The sequence below is a fragment of the Grampus griseus genome, assembly GCF_964374135.1.
Source record: "Grampus griseus genome assembly, chromosome: 14".
Taxonomy (NCBI): domain Eukaryota; kingdom Metazoa; phylum Chordata; class Mammalia; order Artiodactyla; family Delphinidae; genus Grampus; species Grampus griseus.
In genome coordinates this window covers 36,209,723-36,237,701 of record NC_139008.1, presented here as the reverse complement: position 1 = coordinate 36,237,701, position 27,979 = coordinate 36,209,723, and the positions used below count along the sequence as shown (strand labels likewise).

Sequence of the window (27,979 nt, the reverse complement as noted above, 5' to 3'; positions counted from 1 at the left end):
TTCCCATACTCCTCCGGGGCCGGGGCGAGCGGCAGGGCGGGACTAGGAGGAGCGCGGCGCCCGTGGGCAATGTGGCTGCGTTTCTAGGCGGCGCCCGGCAAAGTCTACTAAGTGTTGAGGAAGAGTTGGGGTGAGTTTAGGGCTCCGCCGCAGTTTTAAGTTGAAATTTGGGTGCACCACGGTTCACACAGGAAATGTATGCGGATTCATTGGCGGCCCCTCAGAGCGTACCTGTCTGAGGAGCCGACGGGTAAACGGAGGCGCCAGAGCTGGGGGCGGGGGGTGGCGGGTGAGGGAAAATCTTCCTTCCCGAGACGCTTGCGAGCAGGTTGAGGCCTGGAGGGAGGGTCGCCCAATGCGGGCCGGGGCCTAGGCGATACCCACCCTCTCCAGGCTGCCAGGTGCAGGCTGTCCGGGCGTGAGGGGAACGTGAAGCCGGAGAGGTTCGCCGCGGGCTGAAGTCTGAGAGACTTTATAAATCTACTAAAGGTTCTAACTTCAACCTGGGGTCATTGGGAGCCGGTAAAGATTTTGTTTGTAAAGGAGGTTCTAGTTGCAATGTAAAAATTGATCTGGAGAGGCAAGCCCGGAGGCCGGGAGGCCCATTAGGAAGCTGCTGTAATGAAAGCGAGAAATGAGCGCGGCCTGAATTAGGAGTTGGAGTGGGGGAAGGGAGAGATATTAAGACGTTTGAATTGCCGTGACCTAATTAGTTGTTAACATTTGTAGGTTTTTGGGGAAAAAAAGTTATAGGTTTCTGGCCCGAGCATCTGAGTAGAACGTGGTCCTAGTTACTGAAATAATGAACATAGGAGAGAGAGTAGATTTGGAAGGGAGCTAATACATTTAGCTTTTTCTCCTTAAGATAAAATTTACATATTTTAAAATTCACTCTCTTAAAGTGTTGGTTATTAGTATATTCACAAGGTTTTGCAACCATCATCACAATCTAATTCCAGAACATTTTATAACCCCAAATAGAAATCTCTGTACCCCTGAGCAGTTACTCCTCATTCCCCCTTACTCCCTCTGGCAACCACCAATCTACTTTCTGTTTCTATGGATTTGCCTATTCTGTATATTTTATATAAATGGTATCGTGTAAGGTCGGATCTTAACAAACAGCACCGCGAAACAGAGGAAAGCTTCAAGGGAGCTTTATTAGGGAGCGCTCTGGGGCGAGGTTCACTGGTCCGAGAGAAAGGGGCCAGAGAAGTCGCGCCCAGTCCTGGGCGTGGGAGATTTTTATTGGGGTGTAAGGGAAGGGTGGTTTGCGGGTGTGGGGGGGTTGCTATACAGGGTAATTCCTTATTTGGTGAGAATACAGCAGGGCCAGGTGTTGGTTGGTCTGTTGTGGGGCATAAGCCCATTTTCCCTTCCCGTCAGCCCCATTGTTTTCTGGGCAGAAAGTTATAGAGTCTCTTGTTGATTCCCAGAACAGGTGAGGTCGTTATGTCCCAATGCCTCTCCTTCCTCATACTGGTCGATGTTTTCTCTTACCCCCCGGGCCTCCTTTCACCCGGGCCAACGGACCTTACAGTATCGTACAATATATGTCGCCTTCTGTCTGGCTTTTACTTAATGTAATGTTTTTATGTAATGTAATGTTTTTAAATGTCATCCATGTAGCATGAATCAATTCTTCAGTTCTATTAATGATAGGATAATATTCCCCTTTATGGATATACAACATTTTATTTATCCATTTATCAGTTGATGGACATTTGGACTGTTTCCGCGTTTTGACTATCACAGCTAATGGTCATGTGAACATTCGTGTATGAGTGTTTGTGTTTTTGTTCTCTGGGGTATATACCTAAGACTGATTGCTGGGTCATACAGCATTTAGTTCTGAGTGTTGAGTTTCAAATGCTAATAGGACTTCGAAGAACTTTCTGTGTATGAAGGTGCTAGGAGATGTTACTTGCTCTCTGGTTTTGGAAACCTAAGTTAGTTTGTAATATGGTTTCCAACTGGATTAGCTAAGTAGACAGCACAAGAGTGGTAGCGGTGGAGTGTCTCATCTGTACCAGTGGGATATTAATTTATAAGAAGTGACTGGGTGAGAACACGGAGAAGCCAGTGCCATTGAAAGAAAAATGTATTACATTTCCAGAGAGAAGAGGGCATGCCATGCCACACAGGGAAGGTTTTGGTCAGGAGGCAGAAGCAGGAATGAGGGGAAAGCCTAGGTTGGAGTCTTATTCACTGAAAAAGGCAAGGCAGGGCAAGGTAAACAGTTCAGGACTAGCTAGTTTGAGTAATTAGGGTGGGCTTTGGGCTACAGGGATGGTCCCTAGATGCCTGGTACCTGGCCTGGGATGATTCAGGGCAGGGGCAATATTGACTTCATCTGTGGGAGATAAAGGAATTGATGAGTGTGCATGTGAGAGGCTGCTCCCAAGTAAATTGATTACTATCTTTGGGAATTAGTTAGTCCTGGGAAGGTTAGTCTCTCCCCACCAGCGAGATTTTTAAGATGTCAAAACATCATACAGTACAGTACAAAAAATTGATTAATGCATGGGGACATGGCTGGGATGATGTGAAGGACAGTTGTGAAGGTGATGCATATTTTTCTCTAATTTAGGATTTAAATCTCTTAGAAGCCTGGGGAAGAAAACTGCTCCCTTTCTCCCCTCTGTCACCTGCTCAATCTGGCCATTTTAAGCAAAATGAGTTATTGAAGTGTAGTTTAGAGAGGGGAGTGTTCCTTAAACCTTAGCTTCTCAACTGATTTACCTGTGGAATATTTTAAACTGGAATACTTGGACACCACCCTTAGACCTGCTAAATAAATCTTGGGTAGGGTTCCCAGCCTGTGTCTTTTGAAAGTTTCACAGATGATTCTGATGGTCTCTAAGTTAGAGACTGATGGTCACTACGTTTAGCCAATACCTACTGAGCAAATCCTATAGGCTAAATATAAAAGAGATGCCAAAAGCTGAGTGAGGGCTGATTGGAATTTAGAGTTAGACATGATTTCTCCCTTCAAGGAACAAAGTTCTGGGGCAGCTTTCTCTTTGACCCAAGGTGAACCATGGGAGCCCCCTTGACCTGGACCCAATTGTGACTTAGCTCCAGCAGAAGCTCTGAGGTTCACACTCTTCCACTGGAATTACAGGAGTCACCGAGTGTGACTAAGCTGAGGGACAATATCCAAAAACAATGTTATCGAGTCCATGTTATTTCAGTGGGAATACTGCATGTTTGCTCCCCGCCGGCATTTGTGGCAGAACTTCCCTGCCAAAACACTAAAGCCAGGGACATGAAGGAACATTTAATATATTAAAAGGTCAGAATTGTCCTTATGTTTGATAAACTTTACATAGTTTTTCAGAAGGAGAATAGATGCAGAAGTGTGTGGAAAAATTTAGACACAATGTAAAGAGTGTTATTCCAAGTGGAGGCTCTGATTTTCAAGCCCATAGAAGCCCATAGGAGTAGATTTGGGGTCCAGGGGAAACAGGCAAAGGTTGAATATGCTATGATTATCACTTCATTACCCTCCTGGAATATTTCCTTTTTGGAAACTTCTGGCATCTTCCACAGAGTTAATGTTTTAAACAGTTCTGTGGAAGAAGTGAAAGGCCCTTTTCCCAGGTCTGTGGTTTGGTTATAAATTACAAAACCAAAACCTGCCCAGCTGCCTCTCATTTATCTTGGCAGGGGCTAGGGAGAGGGCAGATTGAACAAGGGAAGAGTTGTCTATATTCTCAGTTCTTTGGTCGTATAAGCTTTTATTTACTGTTGTATAATCCTGTTTCCTACGCTGCCAAAATTGTTGAAATCCAGAGGGGAAATGACTGTTTCACATGTCAAAGTGTACAAAAGTCATTCTAGGTTATGCTGCATTTCTGTCTACCACTGCTGCCATTGTGGGATATATACTTCTGTTAATTTTGCTAGGTGAGTTTGAGGGGAGGTTGCATGCAGACGTACTGACCTCAACTGCAGAACAGCATTCTCCTTAATAAAGTTGATAATGCCACTCATAATTTTGATGTTAAAATTAAGTCATCTTTCACTTAATATTGTTAAGATAGCAATACTCCCCCCAGGCAATCCACAGATCAGTGTAATACCTGCCAAAATCCCAATAGACTTTTTTGCAGAAATGGAAAAACTTGAAGTTCATATGAAATTGCAGGGGGTCCTAAATAGCCAATCTTGAAAAAGAACAAAGTTGGAGGATGCACACTTCTGATTGCAAAACTTACTTACAGAGCTACAGTAATCTAGACTGTGCTACTGGCATAAGAATAGACATTCAAATCAGTGGAATAGAATTAAGTGCCCAGAAATAAACCCATACATTCATGGGCAATTGATTTTTCACAAGAATGCCAAGACCATTCCATGGGGAAACAGTAATTTCTTGAACGAATGATGCTGGGACAACAGAATATACACATGCAAAAGAATGAAGTTGGATTCTTACCTCATACCATACATATAGAAAAATTAACTCAAAATGGATCAAAGACCTAAATGTAAGAGTAAAACCATAAAACTCATAGAAGAAAACAGGTAAATCTTCATGACCTTGGATTTGACAATGGTTTCTAGATAGAGCACCAGAAGCACAAGCAAGCAACAAAAGAATTCAGTAGATAAACCGGACTTCATCAAAATTTAAAGCTTTGGTGCATCAAAGAGGACTATCAAGAGAGGGGAAAGAAAACCCATAGAATGGAAGGAAACATTTTAAAATCATATATCTTATAAGGGTCTGTTATCCACAGTATACAAAGAGCTCTTACCACTTAACGACAGAAAGGAAAAACCCAATTAGAAAATGGGCAAAGGGACTTCCCTGGTGGTGCAGTGGTTAAGAATCTGCCTACCGATGCAGGGGACACGGGTTCGATCCCTGGCCCAGGAAGATCCCACATGCCGTGGAGCAACTAAGCCCATGCACCACAACTACTGAGCCTGTGCTCTAGAGCCCGTGAGCCCTAGAGCCTGTGCGCCACAACTGCCGAAGCCCTCACGCCTAGAGCCTGTGCTCTGCAACAAGAGAAGCCACCTCAATGAGAAGCCCACCCATCACAACAAAGAGTAGCCCCCGCTCGCAGCAACTAGAGAAAGCCCGTGTGCAGCAGTGAAGACCCAACATAGCCAAAAAATAAAATTTTTAAAAATGATAATCTTAAAAAAAAAAAGAAAATGGGCAAAGAACTTGAATAGACATTTCTCCAAAGAAGATATATAAATGGCTAACAAGCACATAAAAAGATGCTTAACATCATTAGTCATTAGAGAAATACAAATCAAAACCACCATGAGATACCATCTCTCACCCATTAGGACAGCCATTAAAAAAGAAGCCAAAACCCCCAAAACAGCAAATAAGTGTTGGTGAGGATGTGGAGAAATTGGAACCCTCATACATTCCTAGAGGTGCAAAATGGTGCAGCTGTTGTGGAAACCAGTTTGGTGGTTCCTTAACAGGATAAACATAGAATTACCATATGACCCAGTAATTCTCTTCCTAGGTATTTGCCCAGAAGAGTTGAAAAAAAGGTGTTCAGGACAGAGTGGTGACTTCCAGCCTCCTCACATGTGGAACTAGAAACCAGAAGTCCTGTTGCTGGTAGATAAGAAAGCAACTGACCCTTGTATATTAATCTTTTTTAAAATAAATTTATTTATTTATTTATTTTTGGCTGCGTTGGGTCTTCGTTGCTGCGTGCGGGCTTTCTCTAGTTGTGGCAAGTGGGAGCTACTCTGTTGCGGTGCACGGGCATCTCATTGCAGTGGCTTCTCTTGTTGCGGAGCACAGGCTCTAGGCACGCAGGCTTCAGTAGTTGTGGCTTGTGGGCTCTAGAGTGCAGGCTCAGTAGTTGTGGCGCATGGGTTCCAGAGTGCAGGCTCAGTAGTTACTCCGCGGCATGTGGGATCTTCCCGGATCAGGGCTTGAACCTGTGTCCCCTGCATTGGCAGGTGGATTCTTAACCACTGTGCCACCAGGGAAGCCCCTTGTGTATAAATCTTGTATTGTCCAACTTTGACATAGTCATTTATTAGTCCTAGGAGGGTTTTTTTTAATTGATTTGTTGGGATTTTCTACATAGAGAATCATGTCATCTATGTACAAAGACTATTTTATTTCTTCCCTCTCAGTCTGTATAACTGTTATCTCCTTTTCTTGTCATATTACCTAGGACTTCCAGTAATGGGAGTGATAAAAATAAGGCATTCTTAGTAAGAAAGCATTCTGATCTTAGTAAGAAAGCATCTAATTTCTCAGTGTTAAGTATGCTGTTAGCTGAATGGTGTTTCATCGTGATAAAATCAATGTAACATAAAATTTACAATTTTAGCTATTTTTAAGTATACAACTCAGTGGCATTAAATGCTTTCACACTGTTGTACAACCATCACCACTATCCACACACTATCCATCTCCAGAACTTTTTCATCATTCGATTCTTTTGCATACCTAGAAGTGAAGTTGCTAGATCATGGTAATTCTATGTTTAATTTTTTGAGGAATCTCATACTGTTTTCCGCTGTGGCTGCACCATTTTGCATCCCTATCAGCAGTGCACAAGGATTCCAATTTCTCCATATACTCATAAAAACTTGTAATTTTTTTTTAATGATAGCCATTCTAATGGGTGGATAGTGATAGTTCATCACGGTTTTGATTTGCATTTCCCTGCTAATTAATGATAATGAGCATTTTTCATGTGCTTATTGTCCATTTGCATATCTTCTTTGGAGAAATGTCTATTCAAGTCCTTTATCCATTTTTTTTTTCTTTGCCCATTTTTAAATTTGGTTGTTTGGTTTTTGTGGTTTAGTTGTTGGAGTTCTCTATATATTCTCAATACGAGACTGTAATAAGGTAAATGATTTACAGATATTTTCTCCCACTTCATGGTTGTCTTTTCACTTTCCTGATAGTGTCCTTTGATGCACAAAAGTTTTTAATTTTAACGAAGTCCAGTTTACCTATATTTTCTTTTGTTGGTGATTTTGGTGTAATATCCCAGAAATCACTGCCAAATCCAATGTTGTGCAGTTTCTAAGAGTTTTATAGTTTTAGCTCTTACATTTAGGCCTTTGTCCATTTTGAGTTATTTTTTGTTATAAAATGAGGCACGGGGCTAAGTTCGTTCTTTTGTATGTGGACATCCAGTTTTCCCAGTACCATTTGTTGAAAAGACTGTTCTTTCCCTGTTGAATAGTCTTGGCACTGTTGTTGAAAATCACTTGACCTTATGCAAGTGTTTATTTTGGGGCTCTTTATTATATTGGTTTATATGTCATTATGCTAGTATCACACTGTTTTGATTACTATAGCTTTGTACTAAGTTTCAAAATCAGGAAGTTAGACACACCTCCAACTTTGTCCTACTTTTTCAAGGTAGTTTTGGACATTTGGGGGTCCCTTGAGATTCCATATGAATTTTAAGACAGGTTTTTCTATTTCTGTGAAAAAAAAAAGTCATTGAGGTTTTGATAGGGATTGCTTAAATAGGTAGATAATTTCAGGTAGTGCTAACATCTTACTAACAATATTAAGGACTTCCCTGGTGGTGCAGTGGTTAAGAATCTGCCTGCCAATGCAGGGGACACGGGTTCGAGCCCTGGTCCGGGAAGATCCCACATGCCACGGAGCAACTAATCCCGTGCACCACAACTACTGAGCCTGTGCTCTAGAGCCCACAAGCCACAACTACTGAGCCCATGCACCTACAGCCTGTGCTCCACAACAGAAGCCACCACAATGAGAAGCCCGCGCACTACAACAAAGGGTAGCCCCTGCTTGCCGCAACTAGAGAAAGCCTGTGCACAGCAATGAAGACCCAATGCAGCCAAAATAAATAAATAAATTTATTTTTTTAAAAAAATTAAGTCTTCCAATCTGTGAATATGAGATGTGTTTCCATGTATTTATATCTTTTTAAAATTCCTTTCAGCAATGATTTGTATTTTTCAGTTTATAAGTCTTTTACCTCCTTGATTAAGTTTATTCCCAAGTATTTTTTAAAATTTATTTATTTTATTTACTTGTTTTTGGCTGCGTTGGGTCTTCGTTGCTGTGTGTGGGCTTTCTCTAGTTGTGGCGAGTGGGGGCTACTCTTCGTTGCGGTGCGTGGGCTTTTCATTGTGGTGGCTTCTCTTGTTGCGGAACACAGGCTCTAGGTGCGTGGGCTTCACTAGTTGTGGCTTGTGGGCTCTAGAGCACGGGCTCAGTAGTTGTGGCGCACGGGCTCAGTTGCTCCGCGGCATGTGGAATCTTCCTGGACCAGGGACCGAACCCATATCTCCTGCATCAGCAGGCAGATTCTTAACCACTGTGCCATCAGGGAAGTCCCCATATTCCCAAGTATTTTAAATCTTTTTGATGCTATTGTAAATGGGATTGTTTTCTTAATTTCATTTTAGGATTGTTCATTGTTAGTGTATAGAAGTGCAACTGGTCTCTGTTGTTTTGTTTTTCTCTATTACCACTGTATTCTGTATTTCCTTCCTCCAGCTAGCTTTGGGTTTAGTTTGCTTTTCTCATTTCCTTAAGGTGTGAAGTTAGTCTATTGCTTTGATATCTTTCTTTTTTTTTTTAATGAACTTATTTATTTTTGGCTGCGTTGGGTTTTCATTGCTGCGCACGGGCTTTCTCTAGTTGTGGCGAGCAAGGGACACTGTTGCAGTGCACGGGATTCTCATTGCAGTGGCTTCTCTTGTTGCAGAGCACGGGCTCTAGGCGCATGGACTTCAGTAGTTGCAAGCATGGGCTCAGCAGTTGCAGTGCGCAGTCTCTAACGTGCTCGGGCTTCAGTAGTTGTGGTTCACAGGCTGTAGAGCGCAGGCTCAGTAGTTGTGGTGCACGGGCTTAGTTGCTCCGTGGCATGTGGGATCTTCCCAGACTAGGGATCGAACCCATGTCCCCTTCATTGGCAGGCGGATTCTTAACCACTGCACCACTAGGGAAGTCCATCTGTTCACTTTCCTTCATTCTTTTTTCTTTCTGATCCTCAGACTCAATAATTTCATGTGTCTTCAAGTTCTCTGATTCTTTCGTCAGCCTGCTCAAATCTGCTGTTGAACCTCTCTATGAATTTTCTCATTCATTTATTATATTTTTCAGCTCCAGAATTTTGTTTGATTCTTCCTTATAATTTCTCTCTTTGTAGATATTCTCATTTTGGTCATAATATCATTTTCCAGATTTGCTTTCCCTCTTTGTGTTTTCCTTTAGCTCTTTGAGCATATTTAAGACAGCTGTTAGAAAGTCTTTATCTGGTAAATCTGATGTTTGTGCTTCCTCAGGGATAGTTTTTGCCAGTTTATATTGTTCTTTGGATGAACCATGTTATCCTATTTCTTTGTTTGCCTTTTATTGTTTTTATTGAAAATTAGGTATTTAAAAAAAAAACAACCACCTTTCCCTGTCCTTGCAGACTGGCTCTGTTGTGCCTGGGCACTCCTTCACTGATTGCCTGGACTTGCTTTGAGCGTAGGGATCAGCCCAGGTGAAAGCTTAAGGTCATCTCTGAGGATTTGTTTTGCCTGGGTCTGTGTGTGGCTTTTTTCATTTCCTCTTTATACACAGCTGTTTTTGAATGTCTTATCTTCCCAAGAGTCTCATCTCCAGCTTCTGTTTGTGGCCTTAGGTTATCTATTATATGTCTTCACTTATAAGCTCTTGCTCAAGGCATCTCAGAGTCTGAAATCCTTGTAGCCTTCATGATTAGTGCCTGTTGATTTTCTCTGCCTGAGATTCAAGTTAGGTGGACAGAGATCAGTCCTTCAATAGTCCCAAGACTGGTTAGATCATTGCAAATAAGGTCAGCTCTGCTCCCTCTGATTTGAGGGAGGGAACTGGGAACTGGTCTGCTGCCTCCTCTAGACCAAGACACTGCCATGCCAAGGCGGGTAGGCATTGATTGCACATTCATTTGGCTGATATAGACGTTTGACTGTTCTCCAGATCTCCTGTAAAGTTAGTTCAGCCAATTTTGGATTGTTTTTTGTTGTCTCTGTGGGAACAAGGGCTTAGAGCTTCCTAGTCCTCCATTTTGCTGATGTCACTCCTTACCTGTACGTTTTTTGTTTTTGTTTGTTTTTGCAGTGCGCAGGCCGTTCACCATTGTGGCCTCTCCCGCTGCAGAGCACAGGCTCCGGACGCGCAGGCTCAGCGGCCATGGCTCACGGGCCCAGCCGCTCTGCGGGATGTGGGATCTTCCCAGACCGGGCCACGATCCCATGTCCTCTGCATTGGCAGGCGGACTCTCAACCACTGAGCCACCAGGGAAGCCCCTGTTTTTGTTTTTTTAATATTTATTCATTTATTTGGCTGCTCCGGGTCTTCGTTGTGGCATGCAGGATCTTTAGTTGCGGCATGCAAACTCTTAGTTGTGGCATGTGGGATCTAGTTCCCTGACCAGGGATCGAACCCAGGCCCCCTGCATTGGGAGCACAGAGTATTAGCCCCTGGACCACCAGGGAAGTCCCAACCTGTAGGTTTTTTTGTGCATAATCTTTATCATATTAAGGAAGTTCCTCTCTATACTTAGTTTGCTGAGTTTTTATGGTTTTTTAAAAAGTATAGAATTTTGTGAAATGCTTTTTTTTAATGTGTGTTGTTATGATCATGTGATTTTTCTTCTTTGGCCTGTCAGTGTGAGAATTTATCTTACTTGATTATTGAATGTTGAGCGAGCCTTTCATACCTGGAGTAAATTCCACTTGGTCATGATATGTAATTCTTTTTATACAGTGTTTGGATTTTATTTTATTTTACTTTTAAAAATTTATTTTTGGCTGCATTGGGTCTTTGTTGCTGCGCGTGGTCTTTTCTCTAGTTGTGGCGAGCGGGGGCTATTCTTCGTTGCGGTGTGCAGGCTTCTCATTGAGGTGGCTTCTCTTGTTGCGGAGCACAGGCTCTAGGTGCACGGGCTTCGGTAGTTGTGGCACGCAGGCTCTAGAGCGAAAGCTCAGTAGTTGTGGTGCACGGGCTTAGTTGCTCCGCGGCATGTGGGATCTTCCCTGACCAGGGATTGAACACGTGTCCCCTGCATTGGCAGGTGGATTTTTAACCACTGCGCCACCAGGAAAGTCCCTGGATTTTAATTGTTTATATTTTGTTGAACGTTTTTGTATCTATGTTCATGAGAGAGATTAATTTGTACTTTCTTTTCTTGTAATGTATTTTGGTATTAGAGTGATGCTGATGTCACAGAATAAGTTAGCAAGTATTCCCTCTGCTTCTGCCTTCTGAAAGAGACGAAAATTGGTGTAATTTCTTGTTAAATATTTGGTAGAATTTACCAGTGAACGCATCTGGGACTGATGCTTTCTGTTTTGGAAGGTTATTTGTTCATTTCTTCGGTAGATCTAGGCCTACTCAGATTGTCTCTTTCTGTTTGTGTGAGTTTTGGCAGATTGTGCTTTCAAGGATTGGTTCATTTCCTGTTAAGTCAGCGGTCCCCAACCTTTTTGGCACCAGGGACCAGTTTCGTGGAAGACAGTTTTTCCACGGATGGGGTGGGGAGGGAGGGTTGATTCAGGTGGTAATGCAAGCGATGGGGAGCGATGGGGAGCGATGCAGAGCGGCAGATGAAGCTTCGCTTGCTCGCTAGCCCACCCGCCTGCCTGCCTACCTGCCCGCCCGCCGCTCACCTCCTACTGTGCAGCCCGGTTCCTAACAGGCTGCAGACTGGTACCGGTCCGTGGCCTGGGGGTTGGGGACCCCTGCTCTAAGTTATTACATTTGTGGGCATAGAGTTGTTCATAGTATTCCTTTATTATCTTTTTAATGCCCATGGGATCCGCAGTCATGTCCCCTTTTCATTTTGGATATTAGTAATAATGTGTCCTCTCTCTTTTTTTTCTTAGCTCAGCTAGTGGTTTACTGATGATCTTTTCAAAGAACTATCTTTTGGTTTCTTGATTTTCTCTATTTCTTGTTTTCAACTTCATTGATTTCTCCTCTAATTTTCATTATTTCTTTTCTTCTGCTTACTTTGGAACTAATATGCTCTTCTTTTTTTAGTTTCCTGAAGTGGATGCTTAGATTATTGAGTTCAGATATTTTTTCTTTTCTAATACATGCATTCAATGCCATTAATTTCCTTCTAAGCACTGTTTTCGCTGCATCTCACAAATTTTGATGTTGTATTTTCATTTTCATTTAGTTCAAAACATTTCTTAATTTCTCCTTTGGTCTATGTGTTATTTGGGAATGTGTTATGTAATCTCCAGGTGTTTGGGGATTTTCCAGCTCCTTTTCTGTTACTGATTTCTTATTTAATTCTGTTGTGGACTGAGAGCATACATTGTATGATGTCTGTTCTTTTAAATGTGTTAACGTATGTTTTATCGCCCAGAATGTTGTCTATCTTGGTGAATGTTCCATGTGAACTTGAGAAGAATGAATATTCTTCTGCATGAAGTAGTCTATAGATGTCTATTATATCCGGTTGATTGATGGTTTTGTTGAGTTCAGCTATGTCCTTTTCTGCCTTTTGGATGTGTCCATTTCTGTCATAGGGGTGGTGAAGTCTGCAGCTATAATAGTGGATTCATCTGTTTCTTTTTGCAGTTCTATCAGTTTTTCCTTCGTGTATTTTGAAGCTCTGTTATTAGGTACGTACACATTAAGGATTATTATGTCTTCTTGAAGAGTTGGCCCATTTATTATTATGTAATGCCCCTCTTTTTTAAAAAATAAATTTATTTATTTATTTTTGGTTGTGTTACGTCTTCTTCGTTGCTGTGTGCAGGCTTTCTCTAGTTGCGGCAAGCGGGGGCTACTCTTCGTTGCGGTGCACAGGCTTCTCACTGCAGTGGCTTCTCTTGTTGCGGAGCACGGGCTCTAGGCACGTGGGCTTCAGTAGTTGTGGCACATGGGCTTAGTTGCTCCACGGCGTGTGGCATCTTCCCAGACCCGGGCTTGAACCTGTATTCCCTCCATTGGTAGGCGGATTCTTAACCACTGCACCACCATGGAAGTCCTGAGTTGTGTGATCTTTTTCAGTGTTGATCTGATGTTCATCCCATACTGTGTGTTTTTGCATTTCAGATATTTATACCATCTCTAGAAGTTCCATTTAGGTCTTTTTATAGCTTCCATTTCTCATTATGCTCATGTTTCCCTCTACTTTCCTGAATTTATGAAGCATGTTTATAATATCTGTTTTATTGTCCTTGTCCGATAATTCCTTTATATCTGTCACTTCTAGGTCAGTTGCTATTGATTGCTTTTTCTTATGGTCATAAGTCATATTTTCTTCTGTTTTCACATGCCTGGTATAGCAGTTGTCAATCCACCCTTCATCGCCGGCTTGTGATGCTGGAACATTCCTCCCTTGCCAGCTAGCCTGATACTAACCTTTGTCAGTGGAGGGCGCTGGAGGAGAAAGGGCCTGTCATTCTGGTTCTTTGTGCTTTGCTCATTCCTGTTTTGTGACATCAGCTCACCCCCGGTGAATTTCTGTGGCACCTTCTCAGGCAGCTTCCTAGCTGCAAATTCAGCAGCACTGGCCTGGGTGCCAGCGATGAGGCTCTTTATATATTTGGAAGGGGGTAGGCACTTGCATGGAACCCAGGCAAGTTCCATGAGTACCCCAGCTGGCCTCCTGGCAGCTCTCTAGTGAGTTCATCAGCACCTCCACCCTGGTGACTTCCTAGCACTCTCTGCAGACAGCTTCCCAGCTAATTCTGTTGGCACCCTCTCAGGTGGCTTTCAGTTCCCAGCCTTGGCCTGGGACAGCCCAGTAAACTTCACCATCCAGTGAGCTGTGATCTCGCAGCTCTGAGTCGTTCTCTTGTATACTTCCCTTCACCCTAGGGTATTCTGTAGGGTTCTCTTTTGGTTCCTTTTAGTTAATTCCCTATAAATAGTTAATTCTTTATAATAAACTTCCCTTGTTTAAAATACCATGTGGTATCTGTCCCCTGGCTGTACACTGATCGATAGACCTGGCAATTTCCTTATTGGCTACTAGACATTGTAAATTTATGTTGTTGGTTGCTGGGTTTTGTTGTATTCCTTCAAATAGTATTAATCTTGGTATGGCACCCAGTTAAGTTCCTTGGCATCAGTTGATCCTTTAGAGGATTGCTCCCGAGCTGAGTTAGGGTAGTCCAGAGCTGCCTTTGGTCTACAGCTAATTTAGCCTCATTACTAGGGGTGATGCCCTTCTGAGGATTCTACCCAATACCCTGTGAATGAGGAAGTCTTTCCATGGTGGCTTGTGGGAACACAGTTTATTCCCTTCCTGTGTGAGCTCTGGGGATTGTTCTGTCTGCTCCTTTCCAGGGGTTCTTGCCCCAGCCTCCTCACATAGTTTTTCTTACACAGGTACAGACTTGTCCTTAGCTGAAGACATGAGGGAATCCTCTTTGGATCCTGGAGCTCTGCTTTCTGTACAGCCTCCTGCTCCCCAACATTTTGCTGTACACATTCTAGCCACCTGGGCCTCCCTGACCTCCTCAGTGTCTCGTGCACTCAGGAGACAGCCAGGTCTGAGTTTCCCTTCCCTGCACTGTAGCCTAGAAACTGCCTCAGCTATGGCTGGTCAGTCATAGGGCCCAGAGTTCCCTGGCGGTCCAGTGGTTAGGACTTGGCGCTGTCATTGCTGTGGGCCCAGGTTCAGTCCTGGTCGGGGAACTAAGATCCCACAAGCTGCACGGTGCAACACCGCCCCCCTCCCCCCTGCCACAAACACACAAAAATCATAGGGCCTAGTGTGTTGGTGTCCCTTCTCCCTGGGATCACTGCCCTGTACTTATCCAGTGACTGAAAACCATCACATCATCTCTTGTCCAGCTTTCTTGTTGTTTAGGGCCCCTGTTACTCCATCTTGAATGAGTGAATAAACACACAAACAAATGAAACAGCCTGATGAAATTTCAGGACAAGTTGGTACCCTGTAGCTAAGTTGACTGACATTATTAACGCTCCCTTTTTTCTTCTTTTTAAACCAGTCACGTGTGAATGGGAGCAGCAAGATGGCACAGGCTGTGAGGGAGTGACATGGTGGCAGTCTGGAGTTGGCTCCCCAGCAAATTTGCATTTTACCAGCTTTCCGCACTGTGTCATTTGTGGGCTGAGGCACCTGCGAAGATCACTGCCTCCTCACAGGAGCCCAAGTGAGGAAACAGCCAATCACCAATGCATTTGTGTAGGCCTCCTCTATGGCCTGCTACAACTTCAGCAGTCTTTGGACGATGGGGAGCCAGACCGACAAGGCACCTGCCTCAGGCCACTCTGGCCTTGGCCAGAGGACCAGGTGGGAGGGCGCTGGACTGGGCTCATTCCTGGCATCCTGAGGTCATCGCTGCTCCTGCCTGAGGCCCTGTCCCTTGACTGGTGGCTGTGCTTTTATGCAGGCCCTGGGGAAGAGAATCTGGAAAGCCAGCCTCACAGGTAAGTGGACATGTTTTCTAAGCTGGTATAGAAGTGGGGTGAGATCCAGTGCCATTCCCCAGAGCCCAACGATTCCTGAGGAGGCAGTGGTCTCTGCGGCTGCCTTTCCTGTTCTCCTGGGGGCACATTCTCTTCTAGTAGCTGGGAATCTACATGCCTCAGGCCCCCTCACTGGGGCAGTGTCTGGACCTTTGGGTAGAGAAGTGGGGACAGGGCCCTATGTCTGCCCACATTTGGCAGGCCCTTTGGGGAGCCCTCACTCGGGGGGGTGCCTGGGCAGGACAAGCACAGCACCCTTCCCTCACAGCAGGCCCGATGAGGTGACTGCCCTGGAGGCTGGGTAGGGGGAAGCTGAGGTGCGGGGGAAGAATGGTTCAGTGGGAGCCTTTCTCCTCACATGACTGAGCCCCCCCACAGGCTCTCACTGCACGTGTCCCCACCCCCAAGAGAAACTGAGTTATAGGAACATTACAGCTCACAGCTTCCCATGGTAGTGGGGGGCAGGGAGAAGTACCCAGGGGAGCTCAGGGACTGTGGTCTTCTCACTGGTGGGGCCACATTGCTCAATGTCCTATACTCTGAGGTCCAGAGATGCTTAGATAATGGAGGGTGAGCAGAGGCTGATGACTAGTAGGCATGGTGACCAGGGGAGGTGGTGAAGACATGGTACCAGCCTTCCCTAGCTACTCATCCAGGAAGGAGTAGGCAGAGTTGGAAAGACACACTGCACTTGGGACTCAGGTCTGAGGGTCTGTGGTGAGAGCTGTGGTGGCTACTGTATCATGGGGCTGTACCATACACGGGTATCGGCCCCTGGGGCCATAGATCCTTGTGAGAGTCCTGCTGGGCTCCGGCTCAGGCATGGGCAGCCCCCTCCTCTCCATGGAGATGGGCCCGTACCACCTCCTCTCTAGAGTCAATCCTCAGCCTTTGCCTGGGACTTCCATGACAGGGCAGAGTTGTTCTGAGCTCTCTGCTATCTGGCTGCGCTTTACCTGAGTATCGTTCTGACGGCCACTCACCCCACGGGAAGCCTCCTTCCCCTCTGCTCCCCTCCTGTTAGGAGCTGTAACTTTGGTGCTCCCTTATCACTCTTGGTTACGTGTCTCCATCCCACCAGGATTTGGGATGTGGAGGCTGAGGAGCCTGGGCCAGTGGCAGAAGCCTGTTCCTTTACTTAGTCATCAGGGAGGACCAAGTTGGGCTCCTCTTGTGTGAGATGCTCACACTTAAATGGGCACAACCAGAGCAGCTGAAGAGGTTGGAGCATCTAAAGACATTGTTCTGCCAAGAAAGTCCCTGCCTGACATTCATCTTTTCATTCAGCAAGTAGTTGGTGAGCACCTGCTATGGGTCAGGCCTTGTTTAGGTGCTGCTACATAAGCCCCAGCTCTTGTGGGACTTACGTCCAGTGGGATGAGACTGACCATACGTTGTATGTTAGATGTGATTGTTGGGCAAGAAAAAATAAGCAGGGTAAAGGAGATAGAACAGTGGGACAAAACCTGCTACTAAGTAGGATGCTATGGTAGGGTGACATCTGGGCAGAGGCTCAAGTCAAGGGAGGGACAAACCATGTAGCCATCTGGAGGCAGAGTGCTCAGGTAGAACAGTGCAAAGGCCCTGAGGCAGGATCCCCTTTGGGAAACATTGTTGAAACTGTCAATGTGAAATAAACTATAGTGTCTATAGATAAGCCACGTGGCGGGTCCTGGGCAGGAAGCACAGCAGGTACTTACAGTTCTCAGAAACCAGCATTGCCCATCTGGCTAAGGGTGCAGAGTCCCCAGAAAGGAAACAGGCCTGGAGCTGGCAGTCTGCAGGCCCCAAGGCTTCTTCTCTAGGATTGAGGTAGTAAACCTGAGCTGAGGACAGATGCTCCATTCTCTGAGGAGCTGTAGAACAATTTATGGAATATAGAATTGCTATGTCCTGGCACTACGCCATCTTCACTTTTAGGAGTGGGCTGATGAGAACAAATGCTGTGGGTTTCAGACAGGATATGGAGATCTTCAGTCCCAGAGACTCTTGGTCGGGCAGGAAGGGATTGTCTGTTTCCCTTCTGGCCGCCTCTTATTGGGTGGAATACCTCTGCACAGGACATTTATAGCTCAGAGATGTCCACACGGCCTGCTAGTTGGACCAGCTTGCCTAGTTATCAGCCATATCCTCTCCAGCGCTCTGCTTCAGTGACTCATTCCAGGTAATGAAAACAGACTGCTTCTGGCAATGGAGTAGCTTACAGCAGACCAGTGCCTGATGAGGACTCAAGGAACTGACCATAATTCAGAAAGCATCTGCTTGTATGACTGGAGCACTACCCCAGCACCTGTAACTCAGAGGGGAGCTTGAAGAGGTGAGTCCTATTTCCTCCACTGGCTTCTCCCTTTGGGGCTGGGCAGGAGCAGCTGCTCAGAGGCAGAGAAGCCAGAGGAGCTCCGCGTAACCTTGCGGGACTGGGGAGACTGAGCTGGGGGTTTGGGCCTGCTGAGGCAGTGGAACCTGAGGGCCAAGATCCCTGAGAGGAAGGAGGCCAGAGAAGCAGAAAGTGGCTAAAAAAGCACAGCTGGCTTTTTGGCAGTTTCATGATGCTAGGAAAGAGTTCAGAGCCTGCCAAGGAGGAATGGCCCTAAGAAATACCAGGCTCTCAGCTTGGGCCTTTGGGGACCACAGGTAGATTGGACTTTACAAGGACTGTGGAATGAGTTTAGCGTTAGCTGAGCCCTGGAGTGGCTTGAGGTGGCCTTCCCCTCTGCTGCCTACCCTGGAGGGAGACACCATCCTGATCCTCAACCATCTGTCACACACAGTGCCTGACACTCTGTCAAGTTACTAGGTACACTGAGAAACAGGATGAGGGGAGTGGGGGGGAAGAGTGACAGACCCACAGGAGATAAGATACTGGAGTTAGCAGACATGGACTTTAAAATAACTGACTAACATATTGAAATAGGTGAGGTGGAGAGTTTCACAGAGAATTAGAATTCATAAAAGATTAAATGAAAATTCAAAGTGCAATAACTGAAATTTAAAATTCAGTAGGTGGATTTAAAAGTAGATGAGAGACAGCTGAAGAAAGGACTAGTGAACTGGAAGATAGATCAATAGAAAATATCTCTGCAAACCCCACCATGACCAGCTCGCACTATCCTGTGAGCTTCCTTGTCCTGGGCCCTCTGAACCCTTCTGTAAACCCGTTGGGCAGTGGCAGGGGGGCCTGCTGAGGAGGCTCTTTGTACTTGGGAGAGACTGAGGGGGCTTGGGAATTGGGGGATCGCTCTCCATTGCAGCCTTGTTGGAAACATTACCAGCACATTGGCAGTCTAGTCATTGAGCTCCATGACTCTAGTGAAATCTTCAAGGGTCTCAGGCAACAGGAACTTTGTGCTCATGGGCTCAGGCTAAAGGTATGCTAATCTCTCCAACATAAACCTTAGAAAATGCCTTTGGTGGGACGGGGAACCAAGGGAGGCTTGTCTGTGATTTGCAAGGGGCGTGCACATTGCTGCTCAGGCTCGTGGACCATGGAACCCGAGTGCTGCCTGTTCCACTGACATGATGGGCACTGGCGTAACTGGGGGTGAGGGAGCAGGGTCGGGGCTGTGCTGAGCTTGACCTTGAAACTGTTGTGGATTGTAGCAGTTCACAGGCATGTTCTGAGAAATTTTCCATCCTGGGTTAATGAGTTCCTTATAATGAACAGAAATAAATTCAAGAGGGATGGTGAGCTAAGGTGGGGTCATGGGCCAAGGCCAGTGGCTGTGCTGAGAGATGACTGCTGACCTGCACAGGCTGTCTAACATGGATTAAAGCAATGTCACAGCAAAGACATTGGCCTTTTATCTCAAGTAAAAGATGGAAGCCCCTTTGTCCTCTAAAATGCTCTGTCTTGGGGCCAGCAAAAACCGCTTTTGAGGGGAGAGGAGGAATCCAGGTCAAATCTGGGTGAGGGAGGACACAACAGCCACTGGCTCCTGGGAGCTTCTGGTCAGCTCAGGCCAAGTGTCCAGAAGCAACTTGGACACCCTGCAGTGTCTCCTGTGCTTTAGGAGAGGAAACCATGCTGGGTTCTCTCTGGAGGGTCCATGAGGAAGGGACGTTCTCTCACATGGGAGGTTGCAGGACAGGAGGTGAGGAACAGGTGAGCACAGAGCCTTCTACCTTCCAGGCATTGTTTTAGGCCTGGTCAGTTTCATGGACGAGATAGACAAGGTCCCTGCTCCTGTGCAGATTGTGTTCTAGTCCAGAGGCTGCCTTCAACCGGTGTAAGCAAGTAAGAGCAAACACTAAAACAAGGAAAACAAGTGATAAGGGTCATGGAAAAGATGACATTGGGACCACGCTGGTGGGAGGGTTGGGTTGGGGAGAGGGCAGCCTCCCTGAAGAGGTGATGGTGAGCTGAACTGGAATGACAGGGTGGGTAGCTCTGCGTGCAGAGCAGCGCCCTTAGCTGGCATTGCACAAGCCCTGGTAGGCCCTGGCTTTCCTCATAAGGACAATGAGAAACCGATGATAGATTTTTTTTAAAAATTATTTGTTTGTTTGGCTGCATTGGGTCTTAGCTGCGGCACACAGGAGCTTAATTGCGGCATGTGGGATCTAGCTCCCTGACCAGGGATCGAACCCAGGCCCCTTGCATTGAGAGCATGGAGTCTTAGCCACTGGACCACCAGGGAAGTCCCCCGATGACAGATTTTAAGCAGGAGAAAAAGGTGATCTGATTGCACATTTACAAGATGTGCTGCATGCTGTGTGGATACTGGGATTGTGGGGAGAGTTTCTGGGAGCAGGGAGACCAATGGGCAGATTTGCTTGTGTTCAGCAAAGGACAGGTGTCGCAGCTGCAAAACCAGAGGGGACTGTAGACTCAGGATGCATTTGGGGTGGGGCTGAGAGAAAACAGGGACCCAAATGAGCCTCAGGTATCTGAGCATCTGGGTGGAGGCAGGGCCATAGTGGGAGGGGGGCATACCCACTGTGTATGTCAGATCTAGAGGTTCCCAAACTCGCAGTTCAGAGCACTTCTAGTTAAGGTTCAGTAATTATTTTAAGGGACTTATAGGCCAAAAGAAGTACCTAACAGTTCCATTTTTAAATACATAAGTCCAAACAAGTTAAGTATTGACATCCTAGCAACTTACAGTAGATATTTGGAAAATAATGTAAACTTAAATTTTTTTTCATTTCATTTTTAAGTAACTGTAATTATTTATGGGTGGAACGTGTGCCTATCGGCTCTTCTTGAATCTTGGAATCAGATTGGACACTGCCACCCTTGTTGCTTTTTTCACATTGATTCTTACACAGTAATTGCTTTTTCAATAACTGCCAGAAACCTAGCTTTGCAGACATGAAATAGTGGAAAGGAGTGTAGCAAGATATGATGTTGAAACCATGAAGTGTTCAGAGATGTTTAGTATCACCATTTTCCTCAAAAGTAAAAGGCATCCTGCTGTGCCTGCAAGTTCACTGTGGGCTGGGGGTTATTCAGTGCATTGTTTAGAAACTGCAGCTCTGTGCCCTTTTCCCTCTGGGTCTGTGGACATCCTCTGTCCTGGGCCACATGTTGGTGTGCAAGTCCCCCCCCCACCCCCAGCAATTCTTTGGGATGGCTCACTGGGTCTTGTGGCACTCACTGTTGCCCTCACAGCCCAACAGCCTGCACATGGCAAATGTCCCTTTGAAGCTATCGTGTTCCCAGCTTCAGTGCTTAGAGGATTTTCTCTTTATCCTTTGATTTTATTTTTTATAAATTTATTTATTTATTTATGGCTGAGTTGGGTCTTTGTTGCTGTGCGCAGGCTTTCTCTAGTTGCAGCTAATGGGGTATACTCTTTGTTGTGGTGTGTGGACTTCTCATTGTGGTGGCTTCTCTTGTTGCGGAGCATGGGCTCTAGGCGTGTGAGCTTCAGTAGTTGTGGCTCGCGGGCCCTAGAGCACAGGCTCAGTAGTTGTGGCGCACGGGCTTAGTTGCTCCGTGGCATGTGGAATCTTCCTGAACCAGGGCTCAAACTCGTGTCGCCTGCATTGGCAGGCGGATTCTTAACCACTGTGCCATCAGGGAAGCCCTATTCTTTGATTTAAAATGCCTCAGAACTCAAGACCTGACCCCGACTTAATTACTTCGGTGTGATGCGTCATTTCCCCTTCCTGTATCTGAACAGGTTTAGTTTAACTAAAGAGTGTGGCAGACTTTCGGGGTTGATGTAAAAATAGCTCACCCTGATCAGAGAAAGCGGTCTGCCGTCTGCACCCATTTCCCTGCTAATGTGATATTGAAAAATGCCAGCAACACTGGGCTTCCTCCCTTCCCTGGCACCCATTCTGTCTCCACTGTGGAGCCTGGCGCGGGAGGAGTGTACCCCTGACTCTGCCATTGGTGTTGGGTTTGGCCCTGTCACTTGCTAAGACCAAAAGAATATGGGCAGAAGTGGCATCATGCAGATTTTGAGCCTAGGCTTCTGGAGGCATCATGTATTTCTGTTCACCTCTCTGGAAGTTTCCACCTTCCACCATGTTAGAAGATCATATATGCTAGCTGCAGCCCCTTTAGCCCAGTGCCTACTCCCCCACCCAGAGGGAGGCCCAGGGAGCAGAGCCCTCCTAGCTAACCTACAGACCTGTGAGCATGAGAAAAAAAATGCATACTGCCATACATATTGAATCCTGGGGTTGCTTGTTACACAGCAACAGCTGACTGATACAAATGGAAAAGAGGTCCATGAGGGAAAGTTAAAAGGGTGATGGAAATATAACAGCTGAGAAGGTTACTAGTCTTAGGGATAAGATGAATTTTTAAGATGTGAAATGATTCTTCTGTAGAATAATGTTATGTCTGTTGATCCTTAAGACAAACCTAAGAGGAAAGCAGTGACAGTTTTATCCAGTTTTATCCCCATTTTATAGATGAAGATATTGAGGTTCAAAGTGGTTGAAGGTGCAGTGGGTGAGCCTGGTCTGGGCCCCAAATCCCTGACTCCTGGGCCAGGGTCTTCCCGGCTGTGCTGCCTGCCTCTCTTGTGGGCCCGACTTAGAGCAGCCAATATGGCAGTAGAGCTTGGCACTTTGTGCAAATGAGGCCACCGTTGGGACCTTTCTTCTGACAGGTTGGGGAGGGAGGGCACCTCCCAGAGAAGGGGCAGCATTTGGTTGAGAGGGGGACAGGGGTGCCAACAAACAGGTGCCCGTGTCCCACATGCTGAAAACTGGGGGGTCTGGGTGTCTTCTGTGTGAGCCATGGCTCTGCTGCCTACTGGTTTGCTCTCATGCTCCCCTCAAAAGGTCTGGCAACTGTGTGTCCAGAAAAGATACCTATGGAAGAAAAGTGTCAAGGCACCTACACTGAATACATTGATGGTCTTGCCTGGTGGTTGGGGTCTGAATTTTGACACACTTGAAGCCTCGGGGATTTTAAACAGGAGAGTCAGCAATCAAACCTTTGCAAAAGGCTGCAGTGGGGCTTCTGGCAGCTTGAGGGCCAGGCCACATGACCCCATGTTGTAGATGTCATATCAGGGTACACACGAGCTGACTGGCATTCCTACTGACTGCTGGAGCTGTCCGTCAGCATGTTCTCATTACTTCAGGGGGTTCTGGTCTTGTTGAAGTTGGTTTACTTTCTGAGTTGTTTTTAATCCCTCTGTGTCCTCCTACTTCATGATCAGCTGACCACATCCATGGCACTTTGATTTTGACCTTGGCTCCTGCTGACTTTTCCCCTAAGGCCCCCTCCTGCTCCCTGACCCCCAGGCCCCCGTAGCCCTACACTCCCCTTTATACTTCAAGACCCTTCCTTTCCAGGAAGGGACCCAGCCTTCCCAGTTGCAGGGCTGTCCTTGGAGACCACAACCTCCAACCCCGAAATGGGGCAGAGCCCCCATGGATAGGGTGATGGGCTGAATAATACCCCCCAAAATATCTCCATGTCTTAATCCCTGCAAACTATTAACTTCACACGGCAAAAAAGGATCTCAAGATGGGGAGACAGGCCTGGATTATCCGGGAGGACCCTAAACTCAATAACCTATATCTTTGAGGGGAGAGAACCGACACAGAAGAGAAGGCAATATAATGATGGAGGCAGAGACTGAAGTGATGCAGCCATAAGCGAAGGAACACCCGGAGCCTCCAGAAGCTGAAGAGGCAGGAAGGGTCTCCCCCAGCACCTCCAGAGCGTGTGCAGCCCTGCCACACCTTGTTTCAGCTCAGTGAAATGGATTTTGGACTCTGGACTCTAAGATTATTAGATAATAAGTTTCTGTAGTTTCAAGCCACCAAGTTTGTGCTGACTTGTTACAGCAGCCACAGGTAATGAACACAAATGGGAAAGCCAAGGATTCCAAATGAAATGACTGGACCCATGGCCTGGCATGGACCCTCAGCTGCTGCCTGACAGTGTCCTTATGACCCAGCCACTCCTGTCACCTGTGCGTGAAATGCACAGGCTCTCCACAGGAAGGTTTCCTGCTGCCTTGCTGGCAAGTGAGGTGGACTCTGCAGCCCCTGCCCCTCCCTGGTGCCCGCAGCCCTGCAGCCCCCAATGCTGCATCTCATGTGCACCCTGTTGAGAGCCCCAACTCCTGGCCAGGGTGCTTGCAGCCGTCACAACTGAAGGATTAGGAAGCAGGGGTTGGAGTTGGTGAGAGATGGGGTCCTGGGAGAGCAGCCACCATGGGCTCCATTTGCAACATGGAATGTCTGGCTTTGGCTGCTAGCTCCAAGGTCACCTCAAGTCCTGCAGCCAGGAGTAGCCAGGACCCTGCCCTCCAGTGCATCTGCTCCCCACCCCTGGGAGAGCAACTTGTGCAAAGGACACAGAGCCTTTGGCTGTTCGTTTTGTTTTTTTTTTTTTTTTTACTTTTTAAAACCAAGGGCAAACATCAGGTGCTCTTTACAGCAGGAAGGACCTGTACCTTTTGAAATAAACACATGCCAGCTACCCACCTGCTAGGAAAGCCCCACAGGCAGCACTATTATTCTGTGTCCTCCAGGTGATGCCCTGGGAAAGGTCACAGCTGCCTAAACCTTTAAAACCCCAGGTGGGACGAACATTCCCTGTGTGAGGATTTGGAGCTGCAGCAGCTCACAGTTGTGTTTCTTAACACTTTGTGAATTTTTTTCTTAAAGCAGTGAAAGGAGAAAATTGGTACCGAAGAGTATCAATTCTTGATTCTTGGCAGAATTCCTGTTGTCTTTGTGAAAGTCAAGTTTCAGGTGAGTGTGCCTGGTGCCCCAAGGGCTGTGTGACCCGTGGCCTGTGGAAGGTGGGTACCAGGCCCATAAGCCCCGTGGAGTCCCTCTTGGTGACCGTGGCCACCCTGGGAAGAGCCCTGGCCAATCCCAGAGGGGAGGGCGGCTGGAGCGGGGAAGGCGGTGAGCTGGTGCCCCACCCACAGTGTCAGGGGCTTCCTAGGCTGGCGACCCTCACAGGGGCTCATCTGCTGGCAGGTGAGGAGTGAGAAGATCCAGCGCCTGTTACTTGGCGCTTGGTGTCTGGCTCTCTGCATGCTGGTGAGAGGGCTCAGAGGCTCACCCTGGCCTGCTCGGCATAGCCCACAAAGACAGGGTTTACTCAGCCTTGGGCTCTACCAGTTCTGCGCAGCTGGACTCAGGGAGGCCAGAGTGCTGAGTCTGCCAACCTCAGGCCCACATGTGAACATTTCTCCTCATCCAGAATGAGGGGTGCCAGGCTGATGGGGGTGCTACTCACCCTGGCTGGCCTGCTGCAGCAGACCCTGTCCCTGAGAATAGCAGCCTTCAACATCCAGACTTTCGGGGAGACCAAGATGTCCAATGCTACCCTCTCCAACTACATTGTACAGGTAAATCCAGGCTGGCCTGTCCTCAGGGGACTCAGGGTGGGGGAAGGGGAGGGCCCTCTAACAGGCCCTGGGAACCCTGGGCCAGTGGTCAGTCCTGAGGGTGATCGGCAGTGGTGGTGATCGGGGGAGGGGATTGAAAGCCTCTGGTCTCAGCCCACCTGTCTGTCAAGGGGACAGGTCCTTGTCACTGCTGTGCCGTCCACCACGGCTGGAGGTGGTGGGATGTCTGGCACGTCCCAGGCAAGTCCCAGGCCAAGCTGTGACAGGAAGGTGTCTGGGAGGAGCAGGTCGGCCCTGTGATTCACAGCAGGCAGGCTCGGATGCCTCAGTCTCCACCCAGCCTGCCCTGCTTAGCAGTACTGTGGCCTTGTCCCCAGATCCTGAGTCGCTATGATATCGCCCTCATCCAGGAGGTCAGAGACAACCACCTGACGGCCGTAGGGAGGCTGCTGGACAAACTCAACCAGTGGGTGACAGTGCGGTCCCGGGAGGCGTGGATGGGAGAGGGTATGCCACTTCAGCCAGGCCCCAGAGATAGGGATGTGGGCAGGAACCCTGCTATAGATGTATATAGGTGGCAGGAGGGTCCCCACGGACTGCCCCCCACCCTGACCGCGACATTTGTTTCCTCAATCCAGGGATGACCCAAACACCTATCACTTTGTGGTCAGTGAGCCGCTGGGACGCAACAGCTATAAGGAGCGCTACCTCTTCCTGTTCAGGTAGATTGGGTCACCTCCTCAGAGGGTGCCGACAGGAGGCTGGGGTGTGGTCTAGAGAGCCTGTGAGCCCCTCCCCTCCGGGTGTGGGGGCGAGAACTGGGGCCACAGAGCAGGGCTCTGAGCTGGCCTCACAGCCTGTGCAGAGGCAGGGGGACATGGCAGGAGCTCCAGGCCAGTGGGTCTATGCGGTGCTAAGGCCGGGCCCCCTGCCCACCTGGACGTGGCAGAAAGTGACTTTACCAAGACAAGCTGGCACCCTGGCCCAAGGCTAACTGCCCTCTGGCCCGGCCTTCTGCAGACCCGACCAGGTTTCCGTGCTGGACAGCTACCAGTACGATGATGGCTGTGAGCCCTGTGGGAATGACAGCTTCAGCCGAGAGCCAGCTGTGGTCAAGTTCTCCTCCCCCTTCACACGTGAGTGCCCCGCCCAGCCCTTCCCAAGACACCTGGAAAGCTGTCTCGTGCTGCAGCCCACACCCTTTGTGCTTTGGTCTTACATTGGAGTTACTTAGGAAAACGTCCACCCTCGAAGACTGGCTCATGTGTCCTCCACCACAGCCCAACTCCTGGCTGAGCCCAGCCCACACCGGCTCAGTATGACTCCTGTTTCCACAGAGATCAAGGAGTTTGCCATTGTTCCCCTGCATGCGGCCCCATCGGATGCGGTGGCTGAGATCGACTCTCTCTATGATGTCTACCTGGATGTCTGGCAGAAGTGGGACTTGGAGGTGAGGCAACCCCCACCCCCAGCCTTGGGCTCTGGGGCCCCCCTTCTGCCCCAGGCCAACCAGTGTGTGTCTCCTGGTAGGACATCATGTTGATGGGTGATTTCAATGCTGGCTGCAGCTACGTGACCCCCTCGCAGTGGTCATCCATCCGCCTGCACAGGAGCCCCCCCTTCCAGTGGCTGATTCCTGACACTGCCGACACCACCGTTACATCCACGCACTGTGCCTACGACAGGTGAGCGGGGCCTGGGCCCACACTGAGCCCCCAGGCAGGGATGAGGGAGCCTCCATGACCAGCTTCAGAAATGGTTCCCAAGCCCTGTGACATGCACCCTCCTGAGCTTCACTCAGTCCACTTAGGAAATGGAATGAAAGGAGCAGCATTTCTTAGTTTGGGGGTGAAGCACATTTAGGGATAACACTCACTGGGGGGTATGTAGGTTGGTCAGTGGTGTGCAGTTTGGGGCCCAGGTTGCTCAGCTCAGTGTTGGGGTGACAGTGAGCCAGGACCCGACTGGCCCCATGGGAACATTTGAGAGCAGTTGGGGAACAGTGGAACTGTGTGACATTTACCATACCAAGAGGAGCTGGGGGGACATGCTGGGATTGGGGACATGCTGGGATCTGAGGTGTAAGTGCACAGAGCTAGACAGTGGGCTGAAGGGGACCTTCTCTTGTGTCTGATGCTGCAGGATCGTGGTTGCAGGACCTCTGCTCCAAGATGCTGTGGTTCCCAACTCAGCTGCTCCCTTTGACTTCCAAGCTGCATACGGATTGAGTGACCAGATGGTAAGTGTCCTGGTTACGTAGCTCTAATAGGGGCCTGGGACACAGGAACATAGGCCTGGACCCACTGCTTTTTTCATTGACTTGAAAGAGCCACTTGTCTGTGGCCCTGGGTGCCTCTTGGTCTCCTTTTCCCAGGCCCAAATCCCGACTGGCCTCAGGAGCATGAGTGCAGAGTACTAGATGTCTGGGTGTCCCTGTGCTCATGGCTGTCTCCCCACAGGCCCTAGCCATCAGCGACCATTACCCGGTGGAGGTGATGCTGAAGAGAGCCTGACGTGAGTGGGGCCTGGCCAGCGACCTCCGCTCTGCAGCCTGTCGCCAAGAACTGAGACGACACAGCCAAAGGCTAGGGACAGAGTTTAGGAAACCAGTGCCTGGTCCTGAGTGCTCCTGCCCCTCCCCACCACCGTGGCAGCTGGAATTAGAGGAAGGTAGGCTTTTCCTCACTGTACCCGCTTCCATTGTAAGCTTGGAGGTTGTGTCACCAGAGCACCCCAGTCTGGACAAAAACTCTAAGAATACATTTTAAGTGAA

At 47.7% G+C, this 27,979-nt stretch overlaps 1 protein-coding gene across 5 annotated transcripts; it reads left to right on the top strand.

Annotated features, from left to right (window-relative positions):
- Positions 1–17: 17 nt before the first annotated feature.
- Positions 18–27,979, top strand: DNASE1 (deoxyribonuclease 1). 5 transcript variants are annotated; one of them, XM_082670189.1, is made up of 12 exons: positions 18–130; positions 14,944–15,385; positions 17,589–17,741; positions 24,512–24,598; positions 25,059–25,206; positions 25,584–25,672; positions 25,845–25,928; positions 26,227–26,342; positions 26,544–26,656; positions 26,737–26,891; positions 27,349–27,445; positions 27,666–27,979. In XM_082670189.1, the coding sequence occupies exons 5-12, from the start codon at positions 25,060–25,062 to the stop codon at positions 27,717–27,719; spliced, it is 855 nt and encodes a 284-aa protein (XP_082526315.1). In that variant the 5' UTR covers positions 18–130; positions 14,944–15,385; positions 17,589–17,741; positions 24,512–24,598; position 25,059; the 3' UTR covers positions 27,720–27,979. The 5 variants fall into 5 exon arrangements, with proteins under 5 accessions (XP_082526315.1, XP_082526319.1, XP_082526316.1 ...); XM_082670191.1 differs by having other exon boundaries at positions 129–250; XM_082670193.1 differs by lacking the exon at positions 25,584–25,672.